A 26,795-nucleotide genomic window follows, 5' to 3' on the forward strand; every position below is an offset into this window, starting at 1 on the left:
AAGGTCACATCGTAAAAACCTCCTCCGGGGAAATCCTGCAGGCAGTAAATGTCCGCAGCAGCGAACCCACAACAGCCCAACAGGAACCTCTTCACGAAGAAAGTGCGGTCCACAGGTGCACCTTCAGCCACCTTCTTTACGGAAAAACAGATAATGTTCCAGACCCCCTGACCTGGGGCACGAACACTTGCCGCAGCCATTGTTACAGGTTGGCTGCTCCCCTGAACCAGCGTTAGGCCGAAGCCAGCATTAAGATCCACTGGTCGCAAGCGTGCACAGCCAACCCGACATCTTCCTTTCACCTCCAACACAGCACTCTCCTCCTCTCGGTCCACAAGAGAGTGGGTCTTTATTTTGTTCCAGATGTAAGCTGGTTCACTGAGCTTGAAGGTTTGTTCCCAGACGTTTCGTCACTTTTCTTTAATTTGAAAAAATATACTTTATTCACAGAATGTACAAAAAATAAAACATTTATACACCTACCCAGTCATGCAAGCCACTCCGGGTTACCCGGGGGTACGTACACCAACTAAAGGGAAAAAAAAAACAAAACAGAGAAAAAAGAAACAAAAAAACACAAAGCAAAGAAACCGCCCCGGCAGTCGTCACCCCGCACTGTCCCAGTTGGACCCCTGATCAGTTGCGGAAGGCGCCAGCTGGGCCCAGTTACCAGATAGGATTCTTTTCCCTTTTCTGGACGAGGGGGCTCATACGGTGGTCTTTCCCCACCGCGCCTTGGCGGCGGCTGCCCCAAGCTTTAGCGCGTCCCTCAGCACGTAGCCCTGGACCTTGGAGTGCGCCAGTCTGCAACACTCGGTCGGGGTCAGTTCTTTCAGCTGGCAGACCAGCAAGTTGCGGGCAGACCAAAGAGCGTCTTTGACTGCATTGATGGACCTCCAGGCGCAGTTGATGTTGGTCTCGGTGTGCGTCCCCGGAAACAGCCCGTAGAGCACGGAGTCCCGCGTCACGGAGCTGCTCGGGACGAACCTCGACAAATACCACTGCATCCCCCTCCAGACCTCCTGCGCATAGGCACACTCCAGAAGGAGGTGATCAACAGTCTCGTCCCCCCCCGCAGCCACCTCAGGGCAGCGTGCGGTGGTGCAGAGATTCCGGGCATGCATAAAGGATCTCACTGGCAGAGCCCCTCTCACCACCAGCCAAGCAATGTCCTTGTGCTTGTTTGAAAGTTTTGGCGATGAGGCATTCTGCCAAACGACTTTGGCAGTCTGCGTGGGGAACCACACGATGGGATCCACCCTCTCCTTTTCCCGAAGGGTCCTGAGGATACTACGTGCTGACCGCTGCCTGACGGCCGAGTGGTCAAAGGTGTTTCCTTTCAAAAATTTCTCCACGAAGGACAGGTGGTACGGAACAGTCCAACTACTCGGAGCGTTCCACGGCAATGAGGCCAGGCCCATCCTTCGCAACACCGGGGACAGGTAGAACCTCAGTAAGTAGTGACACTTGGTGTTTGCGTACTGAGGATCTACGCACAGCTTGATGCAGCCGCACACAAAGGTAGCCGTCAGGGTGAGGGTGGCGTTCGGTACGCCCTTTCCCCCATTTCCCAGGTCTTTGTACATGGTGTCTCTGCGGACCCGGTCCATCCTCGACCCCCAAATGAAGTGGAAGATGGCCCAGGTGACCGCAGCGGCGCAGGTCCAGGTAATAGGCCAGGCCTGTGCCACACACAACAGTACCGAAAGCCCCTCGCACCTGACAACCAGGTTCTTACCCGCGATGGAGAGGGACCGGAGCGTCCAACTGCCCAGCTTCTGCTTAAATTTGGCGATACACTCCTCCCAAGTCTTAATGCATGCCCCAGCTCCACCAAACCAAACACCCAGCACCTTCAGGTAGTCTGTCCTGACGGTGAAGGGGATGAAGGAGCGGTCGTCCCAGTTCCTGAAGAACATGACCTCGCTCTTACCCCTATTGACTTTGGCACGCGAGGCCAGTTCAAACTGGCCGCAGATGTCCAACAGCCTACTCACCGACCGACGATCGGTGCAGAAGACGGCAACATCATCCATGTACAGGGAGGTCTTGACCTGAAGGCCTCCGCTGCCTGGGATAGTCACGCCCTTCAGGCTCACGTCCTTCCTGATGAATGCGGCGAAGGGCTCCACACAGCACACGAACAAGGCAGGAGTAAGCGGGCAACCCTGCCTGACTCCAGATCTAACAGGAAAACTGTCTGATTCCCACCCGTTGACCGAGACTGCGCTAACGATGTTGACGTAGAGCACCGGATCCAATTGCGGATGCCCTCCCCGAACCCCAATTTGGAGTGGACGTCCCTCATGTAAGCATGAGAGACCCTGTCGAAGGCCTTCTCCTGGTCCAGGCTGACGAGGCAGGTCTCCACCCGCCTGTCCTGTACGTAGGCGATCGTATCCCTGATGAGCGCGAGGCTCTCAGCGATCTTGCTGCCCGGCACAGCACAGGTTTGGTCAGGGTGAATAACTGACTCCAGGACAGACCTGACCCGGTTGGCAATGACCTTGGCCAGGATTTTGTAGTCCACGTTCAAAAGTGAAATGGGACGCCAATTCTTAATTTCTTCCCTCTCCCCCTTCCTCTTGTAAATGAGGGTGATGATGCCCTTCCTCATGGACTTGCACATTTCCCCTGCCCAAAGCGCACTATCGTACACCTCCAGCAGGTCCTGGCCGACCAGGCCCCACAGAGCAGAATACAGCTCAACCGGTAAGCCGTCGCTTCCGGGAGTCCTATTCCTCTGCAAGGACTTGAGGGCTTTGGTCAGCTCGTCCAGGGATATCGGCCAGCCCAGCCACTCCCTTGTGCCGTCGTCTAAGACCTCCGTGATAGACGACAGGAACGACTCAGAGGCCGTGCTGTCCGTGGGCTTCGTGTCGTACAGTCCGGCATAGAAGGATCTGCTGATCCTCAAAACGTCGGGCCGAGACGACGTCACCGAGCCGTCGTCCTCCTTCAGCCGGCTAAGCACAGAGCTCTCTTTGTGCACCTTCTGAAAGAAGAAACGCGAGCACGTCTCGTCCTGCTCCACGGAGCGGACCCTGGACCGGAAGATTATCCTGGAGGCCTCCGCGGCGAAGAGCGAAGCTTGCTGGCCCCTCACCTGGCGGAGGTCCTCCGTGACATCGACCCCAATCAACTGCAGAAGGAGCAGGTTCTGCACCCTTTTCTGGAGTCGCGACAGCTTTCCCCGCCTCTCTCTTGCCTTCTGAACACCCTTGAGGACAAAGAACCTCTTGATGTTCTCCTTCACCGTCTCCCACCAGTCGCCTGGAGACTCAAAGAGGGGTTTCACGATTCTCCAACCGGCATACTCCCTCTTAAGCTCCTCAACGTTCTCTGGGGTCAACAGAGTCGTGTTGAGCTTCCACGTCCCCTTGCCGGTCGGCTGGTCGTCCTGTAAGTGACAGTCGGCCAACAGGAGGCAGTGGTCAGAGAAGAAACCGGCTCGACACCGGTGGATCTGACCAAGAACGTCCGTGACACAAACAGGAAGTCTATCCTTGAGCGGATAGACCCGTCTGGCCGCGACCAGGTGTACCTCTGCTGCGCTCCGTCTGCAGGGGTGCTGAAGACGTCGAGCAGCTTGGCGTCCTTCACCGTGCTATCAGGAATCTGGACGTGACGTCCAGTTGAATCCCCCCACCCGCTGTCCCCACGCCGGATCTTCCATCTGCATCAATGATGCAGTTGAAGTCTCCGCCTAGGATGACCGGCCTGGACGTAGCCAGCAGGGGTGGAAGCCGCTGCAGGACGGCCAACCGCTCACTCCGTACCGCTGGGGCGTACACGTTGATCAGCCTCAGGGGAGCATTCCTGTAGGTGATGTCAGCCACTAGGAGGCGCCCCCCCACCACCTCCTGAACTTGAGAGATGGTGAAGTTGTGCCCCCGCAGCAGAATAGCCAGGCCCGAGGAGCGACAGCCGTTACCCCCCGACCAGATCGAAGGCCCACAGGTCCAGGCGCCGGACCATTTCCCGTACCTGCCGAGGTGCGGTATCCCGCACTCCTGCAGAAACAGGAGGTCCGCCTTGATGGTGGTCAGGTAGGCCAACGTGGACACACATCTCGCGATTGACTTGACGCTGCGCACATTAATGCTCGCAATTCGTACCCCCATTGTGGGCAGTGACCGCAGTACCCTCCCCAAGTCCAAGGTCCAGCACCTCCATCTGTCCCTTCATGCCCATTGCCCGGGCTAACTGCTGGACGCTCTCTGGGCTCAGGAAACCGTCCGTGCTGCCTTCCGGGTGGCATCCCCCCGTCAGGGGTGCGGAGGCAGGAGGGTCCGGCTCCGGGTCAGGCTGGGGAACATGCTGTTTCCTCCTTCCTGCCTGGAAGTTCCGGGGGGCCCTCCAGTGCTCCAGCAGCACTTGACTGGGTGTCGGTGTGAGCCTCAGGACGCCTCCCATCACCTGGAAGCGGGGTGCTGCTTTCCTTCCCCCTCGAGACCTTTAACTTCTGCTTCGGGTGGGCCCTCTCCGAATCCTCCTCGTCAGAGGAGCTCTTATAGCCCCCCTGTAGCTGCCTCTTCCCGCCTGATTGTTGCGGTTCCTGGGCCCGTCGACGCACCTTCCTCCTTGCTTTCCGGACTGTTGTCCACTCCCCTCGGCCGCCTGTCGCCGCCTCCATTGGCTCCGGGTTGTCGGGGGGGGAATCGGAGCCTGCAGGGGTGCTTTGCTGGCCTCGGGCCCATCCTGCAGGGCTGGGCCCTCCTGCACGGCATGGCCCTCCTGCACATTAGTGGGGTCCTTGCTGGGCCCTGGTGCCTTCCGCTCCTCCAGGGGGGCTGGCCCCACATTTCCCCTGCCGGCGACCTGGGCGTAGGTGGTACCCCACCACGGGCATGCCCTATAGAAGTGGCCCGCTTCCCCGCAAAGGTTGCAGCTTCTCTCTCATGGGCAATCCTTTGCAAGGTGTCCCTCCTCCCTGCAGTTCCTGCAGATGGTGGCTTTGCAGTCGGCCGCCATGTGACCTGACCTACCACAGGCATGGCAGACTTTAGGTTGCCCTGCATAGGTCAGGTAGCCCCTGCTCCCGCCGATCGCGAAGCTGGACGGTGGGTGTGCGACATTCCCGTCTGCGCCCATCCTCAGCGTCACCTTGACCTGCCTCTTACTCGTCCAGATGCCAAAGGGGTCCACGATGTCAGTTAGGTCCCCTTCCACCTTCACATACCTTCCGAGGAAGGTCAGGACATCAACTGCTGGCACATGCGGGTTGTACATGTGTACAGTCACCATACGGCTCCTCTGTGCTGGCATCGCAAACAGTGGGACAGCGGTCAATACAGAGAGGGGGCCCCCACCTCCTTTCTCCTTGAAAACCTCCAGGAAGCGCTCGCAAAGCTTGGCACTCCTGAAGGTCACATCGTAAAAACCTCCTCCGGGGAAATCCTGCAGGCAGTAAATGTCCGCAGCAGCAAACCCACAACAGTCCAACAGGACCCTCTTCACGAAGAAGGTGCGGTCCACAGGTGCACCTTCATCCACCTTCTTTACAGAAACACGGATGGTGTTCCAGACCCCCTGACCTGGGGCACGAATACTTGCCGCAGCCATCGTTGCAGGTTGGCTGCTCCCCTGAACCAGCGTTAGGCCGAAGCCAGCATTAAGATCCACTGGTCGCAAGCGTGCACAGCCAACCCGACATCTTCCTTTCACCTCCAACACATCACTCTCCTCCTCTCGGTCCACAAGAGAGTGGGTCTTTATTTTGTTCCCGATGTAAGCTGGTTCACTGAGCTTGAAGGTTTGTTCCCAGACGTTTCGTCACCATTCTAGGTAACATCATCAGCGAGCCTCCGACAAAGCGCTGGTGTTATGTCCCGCTTTCTATTTATCCAGTTAGGTTTCCTTGGTTTGTTGATGTCATTTCCTGCATTGGTGATGTCATTTCCTGTTCTTTTTCTCAGGGGATGGCAGATTGGCTCCAAATCAATGTGTTTGTTGATGGAGTTCCGGTTGGAATGCCATGCTTCTAGGAATTCTCGTGCGTGTCTCTGTTTGGCTTGTCCTAGGACACACGAGAATTCCTAGAAACATGGCATTCCAACTGGAACTCCATCCACAAACACATTAATTTGGAGCCAATCTACCATCCTCTGAGAAAAAGAACAGGAAATGACATCACCAACGCAGGAAATGACATCACCAACCCAAGGAAACCTAACCGGATAAATAGAAAGCGGGACATAACACCAGCGCTTCGTCGGAGGCTCACTGATGATGTTACCTAGAAAGGTGACGAAACATCTGAAAACGAACCTTCCGGCTCAGCGAGCAAACTCCCATCCAGAATAGTATGGTGTGCAAATTCAAAATTGAAATCCTCTTCAACGACCTCTCTTCATTATTTTCCCTCCCTGTTCTTTTCTCTTGCCTCCCTCTTATTCACTATATCCTGAACCATTTTGAACACTGCTATTTCTTTGTCCTCAGTTATCCTTTTTTCACATGAAATGCTCCACTGTCTGTCAGCAGGTTATGTATGTTTACCACCTTCTGGGTGAAATACTTCTTCTCCAATCTCCTCTAAACTACTTGCTTCTCACCCTAAATTTATGGTTTCTAGTCGAGAGATGTCTGCCATGGGAAAGAGGTCCTCATGATCTACCCTGATTTACACTACACATTGTTTTTTATATCTCAATCAGATTTCCCCTCAGCCTCCTCTAGTCTAAGGAAAACAGCCTAGCCAATCCAGTCTCTCCTCAAACCCAAGACTTTCCATCCCAGGCAACACCCTAGTGAATTTTTCCAGCATCCTTTATAATTTAATCACATCTTTGATTGCGGTGACCAGAACTACACATATTCCAACTGTGACTTAACCAATGCTCTATAAAGTTGCAAGATAACAAAGTGTGGAGCTGGATGAACACAGCAGGCCAAGCTGCATCTCAGGAGCACAAAAGCTGACGTTTCGGGTCTAGACCCTTCATCAGAGAGCCTCTCTGATGAAGGGTCTAGGCCAGAAACGTCAGCTTTTGTGGTCCTGAGATGCTGCTTGACCTGCTGTGTTCATCCAGCTCCACACTTTGTTATCTTGGATTCTCCAGCATCTGCAGTTCCCATTATCACTCTATAAAGTTGCAACCAGGCTCCCTTGATATTGGACGCCCCTTACAACTTCAGGGATCTATGGACTCGTATGCCAAGGTCCCTGTGTTTCTCAAAACTTCCTGGGGACCAACCATTCATTGTGTCTATCCTTACCTTATAGATCTCCCAAAAATGCATCACCGCATACTTACTGGGATTGAATTCCATCTGCCATTGCTCTGCCAACTTTACCAACCTATCGATATCGGACTATAGCCTGAGATTGTTCTTCTTGCTAAGTACAACAGTACCAATTTTTGTGTCATCTGCAAACTTACTGACCAAATCTTCTAAATTCACATACAAGTTGTTAAAGTACATAATAAATAGCAAGGGTCTCAGCACCGATCCTTGTGGCACTCTGGTCACAAACTTCCAATTACAAAAACAACTTTCCACCATCACTGTTTGCCTCCTATTTGTAAGCTAATTTTAGATCCAGTTCGCTAACTTGCCCTGGATCCCATGGGTCTTTACCTTTTTAGAACGGCCTTTGACAAGGTCCCACTTTTAAGGCTTTACCGACGTAAGACCACATCAACTGCAGTAGCCTCATCAATATATTTAGTCCCTTTTTCAAAAAGCTCAGTTAAATTAGTCAGAAAGGATCTTCCTCAACCAAATCTGTGCTCCCTATCCCTGATCACTCTCTGCCTTTCCAAGTATTGATGAATCCTGTCCTTGAGAATTTTTTCCAATAATTTAACTACCGTTCACGTCAGACTAACTTGTCGGTAATTACCAGACCTGTCCTTGCTGCCTTTCTTGAACAAAAGAACCACAATAGTTATCCTGCAATTATCTGATACTTCACCTAAGGCCAGTGAAGTATCTCCTCCAGGGGGCCGCTGAAGTCTTCTCCCTTGCCTCCCATAATATCCTGGGATATATCTCATCAGGCCCTGGATATTTATGCACCCATGTGCTTGGTAAAACACCTAATACCATCACGTTTTTAATCTTAATGTGCCCTCGAACATCACCATCCCAACTGAGATCCTCATCAACAATGTCTTTCTCCACTGTGAATACAGATGAGTAATATTCATTTAAGACCTCGTCCAAGTCCACTGGCTCCACGTAGAGGCTGCCACTTAGGACTGTAGTAGGTCCGTCTCTTTCCCTGATAAATCCTTTTATTCTTAATATAATTAATTAAAGCTTTGGGGTTTTTCTTGATCCTATCTGCCCTCCTAACTTCCTTTTTAAGCAACCTCCTGCACACACTATACTTGTGAAGGGCCTCCCCAGTTTATTATGCGCTGTACCTGGAGTTGCTGCCTTTGCCCAACACTTTTAGAGGAACACGATAGCCTTGAATTTTAACTGTACTGCTGTTAAAAGACTCCCACTTTCTAAAAGTAGACTTACCTGCTAGAAGGGTCTAGGCCCGAAACGTCAGCTTTTGTGCTCCTGAGATGCTGCTTGGCCTGCTGTGTTCATCCAGCCTCACATTTTATTACCTGCTAGTAGCTACAGGTTTGCCAGTTGCAGTCAAATGATATTGAAGTCAGCCTTCCTGCAGTTTAGACACTCATCTTCTGCACCATCCTTATCCCTTTCCATAATGACTTTGAAACTTACATAGAGTTACATTCACTATCCTCAAAAAAATGCTCACCCACTGAAACTTCAACCACATGACTGACTTCACTCTGTATGGTCATGTCCAGCACTGCTCCATCTCTAGTAGGACTATCCCCCGGCTGGTACAAAAAAATCACTCCTGGATACACTTTAAAAATTCCACCCCATCTAATCCTTCCACACTAAGCCGATCCTAGTTAATGTTTGCAAAGTTGAAGTCTGCTACAACTACAGCACTGTTTCTGTCACATCTTTCTGTGATTTGCCAACATATCTAGTCCTCTATCTCCCTTGACTAGGTGGCCAGCAAGGTAATCACTGCTTTTGTTTTATTTCTAAGTTCCACCCAGATGGCCTCAGTTGACGACTATTCTAGGGTGTCGTCTCTCAATACTGAAGTAATGGTTTGCTTTATTAATAATGCAATGACCCACTGCTCTTACTTCACTTCCCCCTTCTAATTCACCTAAAGCGTCTATACTGTGGAATGTTAAACTGCCAGTCGTGTTCTTCCTTCAACTATGTCTCAGTGATTGCGACAATATCATTTTCCCATGTGCTGATCTGTGCTCTAAATTCATCTGCCTTATCATTCAAGCTCCTTGCATTAAGATAATTATAATTTTATCTTTGCTCCCAAGTGCCTTATCCTGCCCAAGTCCCCTCTGCCTACTGATCTATCCTAGCATTCCTTCTATGTCTGATTGGATCTTGCTTCCAAATTTACATCTACTGTCCCATCTCCAGGCAGATCAGTTTAGAACCTCCCTGACAGCAAAAACAAACCTCCCAGCAAAGTTCAGGTACAACCTGGCCAGCTGTTATAGATCCCACCCACCTCAGAAGCTGTCTCAGTGATGAAAAAAATCCTAAATACTCCATCCTATACCATTCCTTTAGCCATAAATCCATCTGATCTCTCTTCCTAGTCTTATACTCAATAGATAATTACAATGGAAGTCATTTGGAGATTTCAACCTTAGTCGTCTTCCTCTTTAATCTACTGCCTATCCCTGTCAATTCCTGCTACAGGACCTCACTTATTGTATTCACCGATGTTGGCACTGACATGTACCACAGCTGCTGGATGTGTACCCTCACCCTTCAGAATATCCTATGCCGTTCTGAGACATTGCCAACCCTGGCACTAAGGTGGCATTATACCATTCAAGAGCCTCATTTGCTGCCGCGGAACCATCTGTCAGTTCCCCTTATAATCAAATCTTCCTGTCTCAAGAGTTCGCCAGTCTTTTACCTCCCCTGCTGTGCAGCAGAACTAACTGTGGTGCCACAAACTTGGCTGTTGCTGTTTGCATGCCTGGTTGAGAGGCAGGTGACTATCAGGAACTCCTGTCATGCCTGCCATCAATTACTCGTCTTCCTGGTGATCACCCAACTCTTTTCTGCCTGCGAGGCCATGGGGCCAAGTTCTCCTGTCATTTGTGAACCTTACTAACTACCATGAATACACTAGGAACAAATTACTCAAACTTACTCACTCATCACCAGATCAGATGTTTCTGTCTTGTGCGCTCTATCTATCTCTTTCTAACAAACTGCAACAACATTCTGTCTCCCTCTCAGTACTACTCACTGAGTCTCTAAAGTTGGTTCCCAGGTAGCCAATTTCTTGTTCTAACCCTCTGTCACTTTGAGCCGCTCCTGTTCCACTGCTTCTCCAGCTGAGCTCGTTAGCTCCTCTCTCGCTTCGATTGAGCTCTTGTTCTGTCTTATACCAATGTTTTCATAGGAAAATGTTATCCCAATTAAAAGTCTCAATACAAAATTGTAACTCTGGAACCCTGGAGAATCCGTGATAAAATGTGCACTGAAACTGCAAGAAAAATCATGTATGAAATCTGAAGGCTAATCATGGGAGGAATTGATAAACTCATTTGGCAGGATGGCAGGTTTGCAATGCAGAAAGATGTTGAAAACCAAACGTTTAATTCCATCACCAGTCGAGGTTACTACAAAAGTGCCTCCTTCTCACCCTTGCCTGAGACGTGGTGACCAACGTTCCTTGAAATTTGATGTTAGTTAGCTCAGTTGGCTGAATGGCTGGCTTGGTATGAAGAGTGACACCAACGTGATCAATTCCTGCACTGGCTGAGGTTAACAGGGATGTTTCACCTTCTCAACCACACTACTCACATGTGGTCATCCTCAATTTAAATCATCACCAGTTGTCTCTCTAATGAAAGAGCAGTCTTACTCAGTGAATGGCAGGTCACTAAGAAGCTGAGGAAGCTTGGATTGCTTGAAGGTGGTGCAACAGGTTAAATAAGGTGGACAAGAAGGTATACAGGACACTTGCCTTTATCAGTTGAGGCATAGATAATAAGAGCAGGAAGGTCAAGCTGCAGCTGTACAGAGCCTTGCTTAGGCCACAGCTAGAGTACTATGTGCAATTCTCAATCACTGTGCGATAAGAAGGTTGTGATTGCGCTGGAGAGAGTTAGAGGTGATTCAACAGAATGTTGACTGGGATAGAGCATTTCGGTTATGAAGAGCTGGACAAGCGTGGGTTATTTTCTTTGGAACAGCGAAGGTTGAAGGGACCCTGGTAGAGGTATATAAGATTGAGGAGAATGGACTAGGTAAATAGAAACAGCTCTGAGGAACTAAACTCCATCTGCGACTCATCAGCCCATTGGTCCACCTGATCAAGATCCCATTGTACTCTGAGGTAACCCTCTTCGCTGCCCATTACACGTCTAAACCGGGCAGTGAATATTCAAAAGTAAATTCTACAGACTAAACAGAATGATTCTTGAACTTAGAACCTTACAGTACAGGAAAGGCACTCGTCACACTTTCCCATATTAAGCCTTTAACCTTGAATGTTATGACACTTCAAGTGTTCATCCAAGTACTTTTTAAAAGGTTGTGCATTTTCTCATCTCAACTACTCTCCCAGGCAGAGCGTTCCAGGCACCCACCATCCTCAGGGTGATAAAGCTTTTCCTCAAATCCCCTAAACTTCATGCTTTTAACCTTAAAATTATGTTCCCTTGTTACTGAGCTTTCGAATAAGAGGCACAGCTGTTTCTATTTAAGAATCAAAAGAACTGCGGATGCGTTAAATCAGGAACAAAAGCAAAGTTGCTGGAACAGCTCAGCAGGTCTGGCAGCATCTGTGGAGGAGAAAACAGTTAACGTTTCAGGTCAGGTGACCCTTCCTCAGAACTTACCCGCAGTATCTCTTAATGAAATATATTACAATTCCACCGTGGTAACTTGATTAAATCCAGACCTTTTATATCAGTAAAACCATTAAAAACCTGTTGTGAAGCTGTTTTATATCATATGGTGCACTTGGGGAGTCATTAAAATGTACAAAAGTATCCATGTCAAAGTCATGGAATTCATTCCCTACATCTACTTACAGCACATGGATTGCAGCTCACTATCACCCTCTCAGGGGCAATTGAAGATGGGTCAAAATAATTTGGATATGAACATCAGAAGTATGGTTAGTAAGTCTGCAGATGTGTAATGGGCAGCGAAGAAGCTTGCCTCAGTGTACAATGGGATCTTGATCAAGTGGACCAATGGGCTGATGAGTGGCAGATGGAGTTTAATTTAGATAAATATGAAGTGCTGCACTTTGGAAAGGCAAATCAGGGCAGGACTTATACACTTAATGGTAATGTCCTGGGGGTTGTTGCTAAATGAAGAGATCTTGGAGTGCACGTTCATAGTTCCTTGAGAGTGCAGTCACATGGAGATGGGATAGTGAAGAAAGCATTTGGTATGCTTGCTTTTATTGGTGAGTGCATTGAGTGTAGGAAATGGGAGGTCATATTGCAACTTTAAAGGACAATGGTTAGGCCATGTTTGGAATACTGCATTCAGTTCTGGTCTTCCTGCTCTAGGAAGAATGTTATGAAACTTGAAAGGGTTCAGTAAAGATTTGTAAGGATGTTGCCAGGGTTGGAGGGTTTGAGCTGTAGGGAAAGGCTGAATAGACTGGGGTTATATTCACTGGAGTGGCAGAGGCTGAGAGGGGATCTTAGAGAGGTTTATGAAATCAAATGGGATATGGATAGGGTGAAGGGCCAAGGTCGTTTCCCCAGGGTGGGGGAGTTGAAAACTTGAGGGCATAGATTTAAGGCGAGGGGAAAGATATATAAGGGAGCCAAGGGGCAACTTTTTCACACCGAGGGTGGTACATGTATGGAACGAAGTGCTAGAGGAAGTGGTGGAGGCAGGTACAATTATATTTACAAGACATCTGGATGGGTATATGAGTTTAGAGGGTTTAGAGGGATATGGGCCAAATGCTGGCAACTGGGACTAGATTTATTTACGATATCTGGTTGGCATGAACGAGTTGCACCAAATGGTCTGTTTCATTGCTGAACATCTCTATGACTCTAAATCTTGACCAGCCAGTGACTCCCATGGCTCAAGAATGAATATAATTTTTTGACCTGCATTTTGTTATTACATGTGGCTTGGATGAATAGATAAAATAAGGCTGAGAAACCTTTCACGTGCTTTAACTTGACTAGGTCAAGTTTTCTAAAAATCTTAACATTTACGGTCATCTGTTTTTGGCTCATTGGTATTTATGAACTTGGCATGCAAACTCTATTTCTGAATCAAACAATTGAGTTCAATTCCACTATGACTTGAGTACATAATGTATGGTGTATCACACTGTTAAAATCCTCCTATTATCCTACTGATAATTCTATTTGCTTTCTCAAATAGATAAGAGTTCTATACATACCAGTGTCAAAGCTCATAGTGTAGTGGAAACAGATAGATAGAACTTCGGGGTGTAAATTTTCTAGATTTTCTTTGGTGAGACTTTAGGAGTATACCCTGCCTACCCTGGTAAGACCCATCTTGCTGAGAAGTGTAGATTCTGCACTGCTTTCAAAAGACATGAACAGTGAAGAAAGGACAAAAGTGAAATACAGCTGTGAACATGCCATTAAAAACTGAAAATGCTGGAAATACCCAGCAGATTTGTCAGCCTCTGTTTCTCTTTCCATGGAGTTAATATTTTTCGGGTGTGACTTTCATCAGAACACACTTCAGAGATAGTAGGAACTGCTGATGCTGGAAAATCTGAGTTAACACGGTGTGGAGCTGGATGAACACAACAGGTCAAGCAGCATCAGAGGAGCAGGAAAGTTTGACGTTTCAGGTCGAGACCCTTCAGAAATGGCTAGCTGTTTCTGCCATAATGGATGTAGCCAGATATGTTAAGTAATTTGAGCATTTTTATAAAGGAGAGAGAAAACTGATTCTCTAAGATTTGGCAGTGTTATTTGGGGATTCTTATTTTCCAAATTTTAACTTTGTGTATTAGGAATCCTTAATTTCCTCCATTATACTAGCAGGGTGTTGCTCCAACGTACAAGAAGTATTAGGTTGGACACTTCTGCAGCACCTCAATGATCAATGGACTCCCTGCCCAAATGTTTAAATAACCTGGCTTCTTGATTTGGCACAAGATTCATACTGTGGCTAGTTTTTTTCCAGCTTAACAAATCCAACAGTGGAGCAGAAACTGTGGAATGTTAGGCCATTGTTTATGTTTTAGCATATTAGCTTGATTAAAATATGATGAGCAACAGTAAAACGTCTTTTTTTTAAAATATTCTGTTGCTGAAACTAACATCCAATCTATGTGCATAATTTTTAACAATATTTTTCTTAAAACTTCCTATCAACTTTTTGTCATCTCTGTGGTCTTGCTGGATAGGCCTCTTGTTTTGTGGTGACCATTTCAAAATCTTTCTCCCATAGCACTCAATGCAGTCAACCAGAACTATCTGAGCATAGGTCATGATTTACAATCACAAAGGGCTGAATGCTTTTAGAGGCTGGTAAACAGTTGTCTTCATGTTTAGTTATTTGTTGCCCAACAAATGGTTTCTCATTGTTAGCTGACAATCTCTTTGTAAAACAAATAAAAACAAAAATAAAATGTCTTCACATTAATTGTGTGATTTACTTAAGGATGTTTTACATCCTCTAATCAAAATTCAAGGAATTTCTTATCTGTCGGTGAATGTCACAGGTGTACCTCAATTTTATTTGCATTTGTAACCACTTGAAAGGTCAATCATGTTTGTTCTCTATTTTTATATGCTTTAAGGAACAAAAGCAACAAGTTGTAATGCAGAAGACTAACCTCAACTAATCATTTTACGGTCTTCAGTTTTAGTGTAAACAGGAAATCATTCGTAAAGATGAAAACCTCATTACTGAGCATTTTACTTACAATGCAAAATTGTCAATACCATACTGAAAAAAATGGGGATCAACAGTCCAGGCCACACATTGCAGAAGTATCGTGATGAATGTTGCTACTTGAAAAGTTTTTATGCTCTACCAACCTGCATTTTTTTCTTCTAAATAATAAAAAATGCCATTTTTCCCTATTTCTAGGTCTGATTGCCTACACAGAATATTTGTTTCTTTTGTGCATACTAACAAGTGAGTCAACAACCAGCATGTTTAATAAACTTAACTGCTGTGATGTGCATATTTTAAGGTTATGCTTGCACCATTTTGCTTGTGAATATAAGTGAATAATCCAGTAGCTTGTAAACTTGTTTTGTAACCTTTTGATAAGTGTAGTAGAAGTTAATTGAAGTGCAAAAAAATCCATTACTAATTCGTTACCAATGAATTTGTGTAGCCATTATCTTGGTATTTACCACCTCTTTCCATTCAGAATCCTTATCAAACTTGCAGAAAATGCTGGAAGCACATAGCAGATATAGAAAGATGAAAATAATTAAAATTTCTGATGGAGATTTTTGTCAAAATTGATAAGGGGGGTAATTTTTTTTTAATAGGAGATATTTGGTACACTTTTTAAGTACTTAGTTATTTCTACTCAACAATAAATATTGTTCAACTGTTGGAAGTTGAGTGATGCCTTCGAAGACTAAAGCACACAATTAAGATAGAATATCATGAATGAAGCAGGAAGTAAGTATGAACTACGGGATGTGAAGGAGAAAGTTTGACCCTTGTATATCTGTACTTTCTACACTGTTCCTCTGCCTTTGCTTTACCCTATTTGTGCATAACATAATATTAAAATATTTCAAATTTGTACTATCATGTTTCTTTTTTGTAGATTTTTATTTTATAAACAAGGGCAAACTGTTTTTATATTATTGAATCATACCACAGTTTGCTTTTTAATTTCATATCCTTTAGAAGGTTCACCTATGATTATTTGTGCCAGTCTTAAGTTGACAGCACTACGTGTTGGTACATTGTTACGGTGATATCACTGTTATTAAGTGCCTTGAGATATTTTCCAATGTCCAAAACACTATATAAGTTATAACATTTTAAATGCTTATGTAATATTTAATTAAAATACTGGTCCATGCACCACCTTTAGATTTATGTGATAATACGTGCACAGGAGGGTGGAGTATGCATTTGACATAGTGCTGCTATTACATTTTTCTAACTAATCTTTTGTTATTTTGTGTATATGTTGCAGAACCTCATGCAGGTTTTAAAATAGCTTTCAACATGTTTGATACTGATGGCAACGAAATGGTGGACAAGAAGGAATTCTTGGTGGTAAGTACTTTACACTGAATGTTTGTATCTCCGTTTTAGTTTATTATAATTTAATAAAGATTTGTTTTTTTTCAGTGGGTTTAAAGGATTTAATAATTAGGAAGACTGATATTGTTCAAGAATTTTTCTTGTACCACGTTAATGCTATAGAAGTTAAGTTTAAATTTTCTGAGATTAATCATAATTGTTCATGAAGCCACCATCTGTCTGACCTCCTTTGTCCACACACATCCACTCATTAAGGCATTTTCAAATACATTCCATTTTATACCTTAGGGGCTGGCTCCATATCAGAAGATCATAAGATATGGGGACAGAATTAGGCCATTCATCCCATCAAGTCCTCTTTACCATTTGATCATGGCTTACAAAAGAGAAGTACAGCACAGAAACTGGCCCTTCAGCCCTCCAAGCTTGTGCCGATCATGCCCTTACTAATCTGAAAAACAAATCTTCTGTCCTTATTCAACCCATCCCCCTCTATTTCCTCCCTTTTCATGTGACAGTCCAGGTGCCCCTTAAATTTTGCCAACATGCCAGCTTCCAACACCTCTTCTGGCAGTGCCTTCCAGGCTCCTGCCACTTTGTATGAAATATTTCCCTCGCACATTGCCCTTAAACTTTCCCCCCTCACCTTGAACCTGTACCCCCTTATAATTGAAACTTCAACCCTGGGAAAAAACCCCTGACTATCCACCCTATCAATGTCTCTCATAATGTTGTAGACCTCTATCATGTCTCCTCTCAGCTACTGTCTTTCCAGTGAAAACAATCCTGGTCTTTTTAAACTTACCTCAGCCAATGCTCTTGAGATCAGGCACCATCCTGGTAAACCTTTTCTATACTCTTTCCAAAGCTTCCGTGCCCTTCTGGTAGTGTGGTGACCAAAACTGCACACAATACTCTAAATGCGGCCTAACAAGGGTTTTATATTGCTGCAACATGGTTCGCCAACTCTTGTACTCCATGCCCTGGCCGATGAAGGCAAGCACGCCATATGCCGCCTTAATCAACTTGGCTGCCTGTGTTGCCACTTGTAGGGAACTCTGGACCTGTACGCCCAAATCCGTCTGAATTTTAATGTTCCTAAGGGCTCTGCCATTTACAGTATAATTTACACCTGAATTTGAGCCATCAAAATGCATCACCTTACATTTGTCTAGGATAGACTCCATCTGCCATTTCTGTGCCCATGTCGCCAATCAGTCGATATGCTGTTGTATTCTTTCACAGTCACTGACACTATCAGCCACTCCCCCAATCTTCATGTCATTCAGAAAATTACTAATCAGACTATCCACATTTTCCTCCAGATCATTGGGCCTAAGACTGATTCCTGTGGAACACCACTTATTGCCAGTCTTCATGTGGAAAAACACCCTTTCACTACTACCCTCTGCCTTCTGTGACCAAGCCAGTTTTGTATTCATCTAGCCAGCCCATACCGACTCCCATGTGATTTTAGTTCTTGTACCAAACTGCCAGGTGGGACTTTACCAAATGCCTTACTGAAATCCATACAAACTGCATTCACAGCCCTTCTCTCATCAATTATCTTTGTCCCCTTTTCAAAACATTCAGTCAGGATTGGTGAGACATGACCTTCCCAGTACAAAACCGTACTGCCTGTCACTAACTAGTCTATTTTCTTCCAAAATGTGCATATATCTTGTCCATCAGTATCTTCTCTAAGAGCTTCTCCACCATAGATATCAGGCTCACTGGCCTATAATTTCTTGGATATTCCCTGTCCTCACTTCTTAAACAAGGGAACAACATTAGTTAATGTCCAGTCCTCTGGAACTTCACCTGTGGTCAAAGAGGATGTGAAGATGTCAGCTAATTGCCCTAGCTATTTCTTTCCTTGCCTCTTGCACTAATCTGGGATAGATCCCTTCCAATCTCGGGGACTTGTCTATTTCAGTGCAATTTAGGATACCAAAAATTTCCACCTTCAATATATTGACATTCTTTAGAGTATTCACACACTTACCATTGGCCTTGACACCAGTCATGTCCTTCTCCTTAGTGAATACTAATACAAAGTACTCATTAAAGGATCTCCCCCTCTTCCTGTGGCTCTGTGTAAAACTTACCTCCTTTGCCCTTGCATGGGCCTACTCCTTGCCTTGCTACCCTCTCCCTTCCAATATGTGCATAAAAAGCCTTCCGATTCTCCTTGACCCTGTATGCTAAAGACATTCCATGGTCCCTTTTAGCCTCTGCTTCCGTGTTTAAGCTCCTTCTTACTTTCTCCATACTCTTCAATGCATTGTCAGGTTGTAGCTGCCTAGACCTATCGCATACTTCCTTTTTCCTTTTGACTCAGCTTACAATTTCCCTTGTCGTCCTTAGTTCCTAAATCCTGCCATTCCTATCCTTCAGTTTTGCAGGGACTTACATGCCCTGACTTTAATCAACTGGTCTTTAAAAGCCACCCACATGCCAGATGTAGATTTTCCCTCAAATAACTGCTCCCAATCCACATTCCACAATTGCTGTCTGATGTGGATGTATTTGGCCCTTGCCCAGTTAAGCACCCTCACCCAAGGTCCACTTCTTGTCCTTGTCTATAACTACTCGAAATCTGTCACTAAGCCCAAAATCGTCTCCTCCTGAAATATCAATCACCTGTCCTGGCACATTCCCTAGTACCAAGTGTAGTATGGCCTCCTCTGTGTTTGGATTGACAACATACTGTCTCAGAAAGCCCTCCGAGACATAGCTAACAAAAACGCTCTCCATCCAAGCCCCTTGCTCTGAGGGAGTGCCAGTCATTAAGAAGAAAGTTGAAATCACCCAGTACAACTACCCTCCTTTTTTCCATACCTTTCCAGTACCTGACTTCATATCTGCACTTCTGTCTACTGTGGGCTATTGTGAGGTCTGTTGAAAACTCCCAACGTTGTAATTTCACCCTTCCTATTCCTGAGCTCCTCCTGTTTGCCTCAATGCAAGATCCCCCCAATGTGTCCTCCCTCAACATAGTTGTGATGTGATCCCTAATCAGCAATACAACTCCCCCACCCCTTTTGTTTCCCTTTGTGTCCCATCTAAAACAGCGATATCCTGGAATTTTAAGCTGCCAGTCCTGTCCACCCTTTAACCATGTATCCGTAATGGCAATAATATCACAATTCCGTGCTGTAATCCATGCTGTTAGTTCGTCTGTCTTGCCTGCTGTACTACTTGCATTGAACTAAATGCACTCCAGACCTCCAGTCCCTCTGGGCCCCACGACTTTACTATGCCTGCTCTTGCCTTGTGCTATGCATAATCCTGGTAATTATCGACCGGTAAGCCTGATGTCAGTGGTAGGGAAGCTACTGGAGAAGATACTGAGGGATAGGATCTATTCCCATTTGTAAGAAAATGGGCTTATCAGTGATAGGCAACATGGTTTTGGACAGGGAAGGTCATGTCTTACCAACTTAATAGAATTCTTTGAGGACGTGACAAAGTTGATTGATGAGGAAAAGGCTGTAGATGGCATATACATGGACTTCAGTAAGGCGTTTGATAAGGTTCCCCATGGCAGGTTGATGGAGAAAGTGAAGTCACATGGGGTCCAGGGTGTGCTAGCTTAATGGATAAAAAACTGACTGGGCAACAGGAGACAGAGGGTAGTAGTAGAAGGGAGTTTCTCAAATTGGAGACCTGTAACCAGTGGTGTTCCACAGGGATCTGTGCTGGGACCACTGTTGTTTGTGATATATGTAAATGATTTGGAGGAAGGTGTAGGTGGTCTGATCAGCAAGTTTGCTGATGACACTATGATTGGTGGAGTAGCTGATAGTGAAAGGGACTGTCAGAAATTACAGCAGAATATAGATAGACTGGAGAGTTGGGCAGATAAATGGCAGATGGAGTTCAATCCGGGCAAATGTGAGGTGATACATTTTGGAAGATCAAATTCAAGGGAGAACTATACAGTAAATGGAAAAGTCCTAGGGAAAATTGATGAACACAGATCTGGGTGTTTAGGTCCATTGTTCCCTGAAGGTGACAACGCAAGTCAATAGGGTGGTCAAGAAGGCATATGGCATGCTTTCCTTCATTGGGCTGGGTATTGAGTACAAGAGTTGGCAGGTCACGTTGCAGTTGTATAGGACTTTGGTTCGGCCACATTTGGAGTACTGTGTACGGTTCTGGTCACCATATTACCAAAAGGATGTGGATGCTTTGGAGAGAGTGCAGAGGAGGTTCACCAGGATGTTGCCTGGTATGGAGGGTGCTAGCTATGAAGACAGATTGAGTAGATTAGGATTATTTTCGTGAGAAAGATGGAGATTGAGGGGGCACCTGATTGAGGTCTACAAAATCATGAGGGGTATAGACAGGGTGGATAGCAAAAAGCTTTTTCCCCAGAGTAAGGACTCAATTACTAGGGGTCATGAGTTCAAAGTGAGAGGAGGAAAGTTTAAGGGAGATATGCGTGGAAAGTTCTTTACACAGAGGGTGGTGGGCGCCTGGAACGCGTTGCCAGCGGAGGTGGTAGACGCAGACACGTTAGCGTCTTTTAAGATATATTTGGACAGGTACATGGATGGGCAGGGAGCAAATGGACACAGACCGTTAGAAAATAGATGACAGGTTAGACAGAGGATCTTGATCGGTGCAGGCTTGGAGGGCCAAAGGGCCTGTTCCTGTGCTGTAGGTTTCTTTGTTTCTTTGTATTATCCAGTCTCTCATTTGTCATCTGTCCCTGCACTTACTGGCCTGGTTTTCTGGTTTCCATTCACCTGTTACACTAGTTTAAACCTTACTGGAGAGCTCTGCTGAACCTCCCACCAAGGATATTGGTGCCCCTCCAGTTCAGGTGCAACCTATCCTTCTTGTACAGGTCCTAGCTTCCCCAGAAGACATTCCAATGATCCATATATCTAAAGCCCTCCATCCTACACCAACTCTATAGGCACGTGTTCAACTGTACTGTCTCTTTGATCCTAGCCTCATTAGCCCATGGCATGGCTACTAATCCTTAGATTACTCCCTGGTAGTTTTGCTTTAGCTACTTACCTAACTCCCTGAATTGCTCTTGCAAGGCCTCTTCCTTCTTCCTACCTATGTCATTTGTGCCAGTGTGGACAATGGCTTCTGTCTCTTTCCTCTCCTGTCCAGGGTATCCTGTATCAGCTCGGAGCCATCCTGGACCATGACTCAGGGTGACAACACACTGTCGTAGGGTCTCGTTCATGGCCTCAAATGTCTGTCTGTGTCCCTAACTATCAAGTCACCTACTACCATTGCTCGCCTGGACTTTACCCTAGCCTGCTGTACCGCAGAACCAGTTGTGGTGCCACAGATCTGGCTGCTGCTTGCACAATCTCCTGAGAGGCTATCCACCCAAGAGCATCCAAAACAGTATACCTGTTTGAGAGGGGAAGAGCCACAGGAGAATCCTGCACAACCTGCCTGTCTCTGTTGTCGGTCACCTACCTATCCATGGGGGCGCCTGTAATGTGACCACCTACCTAAAGCTAGCATTTATCATTCTCTCTGCCCCCGTATGCACTACAGTGTGTCCAGCTGCATCTCCAACGGTCTGTGAGGAGCTGCAGCTGGTCACACTTCCTGCAGATGTAGTTGTCAGGGACACTAGACTGCTCCCTGATTTCCCACATTTGGCAGGAAAAGCATATCACTGTCCTAATTGCTATCTCCGCCCCATTCACTTAAAAAGAAAATAAAAATCTTACCTGCAGAGTGGAGCTGGAGGAACACAGCGGGTCAGGCAGCATCAGAAGAACAGGAAAGTCGACATTTTGCGTCAGAACCCTTTATCAGTTCTGGTGAAGCATCTCAACCCGAAATGTCGACTTCCCTGTTCCTCTGATGCTGCCTGACCTGCAGGGTTCCCCCAGCTCCACACTGTGTTAACTCTGACTCCAGCATCTGCACTTCTTACTATCGTCAGACTCCTACTTTGCATGACTTCCTCACAGTGCCATTTTATTTTGGTTAGAGGAGGTAGGGAATGAACACTACCCTGATGTAGTGTTTTGAGTTTAACCACTCTTTGCCTCCAATATTTCTATTCAGACCAGTTGTGGTGACTGTAGTACTGTCTCCCAGAATTCCTCTCAGTGACATCTCTGCCACCCTCTGATTCGATGCTCTTCGTCTCATCAATCACGAAGGGTGTCCTGTCGTGATCTGCTTCCCAGTTGCAGTAATGCAGTGCCGCCTCCCAGAATTCCTCTGTAACATCTCTGCACCCCTCTGATTCAATATATATGCTTTTCAACCCATTCTCCTGCCTTCTTTGCGTAACATTTGTCATACATACTCCCAATAACTCTACTTCCACAGCCTTCTGCAGCAATGAATTCCACAGATTCACCATCCTCTGGCTTAAGAAATTCCTCTTTATCTCGGTTCTAAAGGTTCGTCACTTCATTCTGGGTCTATTGCCTTGGGTCTTGGTTTGTTGATTTGGGTCTTGGTCTGTCCTACCAGTGGAAACATCATCTCTGTCTGTTCTATCCAGGCCCCACAGTATTCTGTCAGTTTCAATTAGATCAACCCCTTCTTCTAAACTCTGGGTATAGACCCACAGTCCCCTGTGTCATTCTTGTAAACTCCTCTAAATCCCCTCCAATGCCAGCACATGCTTCCTAAAATACTAAGACCAAAACTGCTCTCAATATTCCAAATGTGGTCTGACCACAGCCTTATCCAGCCTCAGCAGTACATCTCTGTTCTTGTATTCAAGCCCATATGAAATGAATGCTAACATTGCATTTGCCTTCCTAATTGCCAACTGAACCTGCACATTAACCTTAAGAATCCTGAACTAGGGCTGCTAAGTTTCTTTGTGCTTCACATTTCTGGAGCCTCTCCCTGTTTAGAAAATGGTCTATGCCTCTACTCTTCCTATGCATAACCTCAGACGTTCCCACATTGTATTCTATTTGCAGTTTCTTAATTCACTTTCCTAGCCTGTCCAAGTCCTACTGCAGCCTCTCTGTTGCCTTAGCACTACCTGTCCCTCCACCTATTGTGTGGTCTGCAAACCGAGGAACAATGCCCTCATTCCTCCATCCAGATCATTAATTCATAACATGAATGGTTGTGGTCCCAACACTGACGCCTGCAGAACTCCAGTAGTCACCAGCTCCCATCCTGAAAGCAACCTCTTTATCTCTGCTCTCTGCTATCTGCCAGCCAACCAATTCTCTCTACATGCCAGTACCTTGCCCCAACCATAATGGGCTCTTGTCTTATTTCGCAACTTCCTATGCAGCCCCTTGTCAAACGCCTCCTAGAAATTCAATAGATCATGTCCACTGCCTTTCCATTGTTTGAAGGGCCCTCTTTTGTCTAAAAGGAACCCAACACAAAATGTCAACACACTGTGGAGCTGTTTGGAGCTCCAATAATAATAAATAAATAAATAACACAACAGGCCAGGCAGCATCAGAGGAACAGGAAAGTTAATGTTTTGGTTCAGGACCCTTCTTCAGGAATGAGGGAGGGGGAAGGGAACTCAGAAATAGAGACGAAGGGTGAGTCTGGGGAAGGTAGGCAGTGGTGGAGATTGCTCAGTGAGGTGGGAGGAGTGGATAGGTGTGAGAGAAGATGGACAGGGGTTGTGTCAGATCAAGGAGGGGGGTTGAGAGGGAGGGTTGGTCATGGGATGAGGCCGGGGGTGGAGAGATTTTGAAACTGGTACAATCCACATTTAGGCCATTGGACTGCAGGCTCTGATGGCCAAATATGAGGTACTGCTCCTCCAGTTTCCAGGTGGTGTCATTGTGACACTGGAGGAGGCCCAGGATGGACATGTCACCCAGGGAGTGGGAGGGGGAGTTAAAAGGGTTCGCGACTGGAAGGTGGCATTGTCTGTCATGAACAGAGCGCAGGTGCTCTGTAAAGTGGTCTCTGAACCTCTGCTTGGTCTCGCCTATGTAGAGAAGGCCACATCAGGAGCAGCAGAATCAATAGACCACATTGGCAGATGTGCAGGTGAACCTTTGTCTGATGTGAAAGATTTGTTTTGTGCCTTGAATGGAGGTGAGGGGTAGGTGTAAGGGCAGGTGTAGCATTTCCTGGAGTTGCAGGGAAAGATGCCGGGGTTGGTGGGGCTAGTGGGGATTGTGGAGCAGACAAAGGAGTCGCGGAGAGAATGGTCCCTACGAAAGGCAGGTAGGGGTGGGAAGGGAAATATATCTTTGTTTGTGGGGTCGGATAAAGATGGTGGACGTGGTGGAGACTGATATGATAGTTAGTGGGGTGATCTGTGAGGAGAAGGGGGTTCTGTCTTTGTTGTTGTTTGGGGGAGGAGATGTGAGGGCAGAGATGCGGGAAACACGAGATGCGACCGAGAGCATTTTCGACCACTGAGGGGGGAATGTGGCGTTCATCGATATAAGAAGACATCTAGAGTGGTCAAGAATGGAACACCCCATCTTGGGAGCAGACGTGGTGGAGGTGGAAGAACTGGGAGTAGGGGAAGGTAGGGGAGAGGAGGTGTAGTCTTGGTAGCTATAGGAGTCAATAGGCTGGAAATAAATTTCAGTTTTGAGGTGGTCACCAAAGATGGAGACAGAGAGGTCTAGGACGGAGATGGTCCAGGTGAACTTGAGGTTGCAGTGAAAGGTGTTAGTAAAGTTGATAAACTGCCCAAGCTCCTCGTGGGAGCATGAGGCAGCATCGATACAGTCATCAGTGTAGCGAAGGAAGAGTTGGGGGACAGGGACAGTGTAGCAGCAGAAGCATCGCCTACATCAAGAATGATGTGACTTCCACCAACATCACCACTCATGCCTCCACTGACATCTCCCCTCCATTCACGCTTGGACGTCAAACAATTTTTCTGCTGCCTCCGTTCCTATTTCTTTAACTGTGTGAGTCTAACCCACCCTCTACAGACCCCTTCTCCCGCCTCCAACAAACCCCACCCTCTTGGACACCAGCCCAGGGCCTCCTACCCTCCCTCAACCTCTTCATCTCCAACTGCCGTCACAACATCGATCATCTCAACCGCTCCACCCTCCTCACTCACTCCATTCGCCCCCCCCCCCCCAAGAAACATGCAGCCCTCCATTCCCTCCGCTCCAACTCTAACCCACACATCAAACCCACAGATAAGTGAGGCTCAGCAGTGGTATGGTGCACTGACCTTTACGTAGCCAAGGCCAGGCGCCAAACACCACCTACTGCCCCCTCTATCATCACCCCACCACTGACCACCAAAACAACATCTCTCAAACCATTCATAACCTCATCACTTCAGGTGACCTCGCACTCGCAGCCTCCAATCTCATTGTTTGCCAACCCCACAACACCCATTTCTATCTCCTTCCCAAAATTCACAAACCTGACTGCTCCGGCTGACTCATTGTCTCTGTCTGCTCCTGCCCCACTGAACCTAGCCCCACCTACTTTGACTCTGTTTCTCCCCCCATGTATGTCTGGGGCACCACCAACAACTTCCTCCACCTCCAAGACATCCTGGCCCCTAACACCTCATCTTCACTATGGACGTCTAATCCCTACACACTTGTATCCCCCACACAGATGGCCTAAAAGCACTCCATTTCTTACTCTCCCACAGGCTCAACCAGTCCCCCTCCAACGACACCCTCCACAGTTCTAACCCTTGACAACTTCCCCTTTAACTCCTCCCAGTTCACTCAAATGAAGCAGGTGACCGTGGGAACCTGCATGGGCCCAAGCTATGCCTGTCTCTTTTAAGGATACGTGGAACAGTCCCTCTTCCACAGCTAGGCTGCCATTATCCCCCCCACCCCCGCTTTCTGCTAGATCAATGACTGTATCGGTGCCGCTTTGTGCTCCCACAAGGAGTTTGAACAGTTCATCAACTCTACTAACACCTTTCGCATCAACCTCTAGTTCACCTGGACCATCTCTGATACCTCTCTTTCCTTCCTGGACCACTCTGTCTCCATTTCTGGTAACCAGCTCGAAACTCATATCCATTTCAAGCCCACCGACTCCCACAGCTCCTAGACTACACCACCTCTCACCTACTTTCCCGAAAGAATGAGATCCCTAATCCCAATTCCTCCATCTCCGCCGTGTCTGCTCGCAAGGTGGGGCGTTCCACTCCTGAACATCCCAGAAGCCGCCTTATTTCAAGGACTGCAACTTCTCTCCTTCGGTGATCGAAAATACTCTCGACCACACCTCTTACGTTTCCCATACCTCTGCCCACACATCCCCTGTCCCCAACAAAAACAAAGATAGAACCCCCTTCTCTCACATGTCATCCCATTAACCTCCGTATCGAACGTATCATTCTCTTCCATGTCCACCACCTACAATCTGACCCCACAACCAAAGATATATATTTTCCTCCCCACCCCTATCTGCCTTCCCTAGGGCCCACTTTCTTTGCAACTCCCTTGGCCACTCCAGACTCTGCACTAGCCCCACCATCCCCGGCACCTTTCCCTGAAACCGCAGGAAGTGCAACACCTCCCCTCCTCACCTCCATTCAAGGCACAAAACAAACCTTTCACATCAGGCAGAGGTTCACCTGCACATTCGTCAATGTGGTCTGC

The 26,795-nt window shown here is 46.8% G+C and overlaps 1 protein-coding gene across 4 annotated transcripts in view; it reads left to right on the forward strand.

The window, feature by feature from the left end:
* The window catches only part of micu3a (mitochondrial calcium uptake family, member 3a), a 198,754-nt gene that overhangs the window by 57,533 nt on the left and 114,426 nt on the right, over positions 1–26,795 (forward strand). For all 4 annotated transcript variants that reach the window (XR_007248902.2, XR_007248903.2, XM_048544469.2 and 1 more), the window contains exons 5-6: positions 15,106–15,153; positions 16,184–16,266. Coding sequence is in view for 2 of the 4 variants with exons in the window: in XM_048544469.2 (XP_048400426.2) it covers positions 15,106–15,153; positions 16,184–16,266 (131 nt within the window). In the remaining 2 variants the exon portion in view is untranslated. The remainder of the gene's footprint in view (positions 1–15,105; positions 15,154–16,183; positions 16,267–26,795) is intronic.

The sequence above is a fragment of the Stegostoma tigrinum genome, chromosome 1, assembly GCF_030684315.1.
Source record: "Stegostoma tigrinum isolate sSteTig4 chromosome 1, sSteTig4.hap1, whole genome shotgun sequence".
Taxonomy (NCBI): domain Eukaryota; kingdom Metazoa; phylum Chordata; class Chondrichthyes; order Orectolobiformes; family Stegostomatidae; genus Stegostoma; species Stegostoma tigrinum.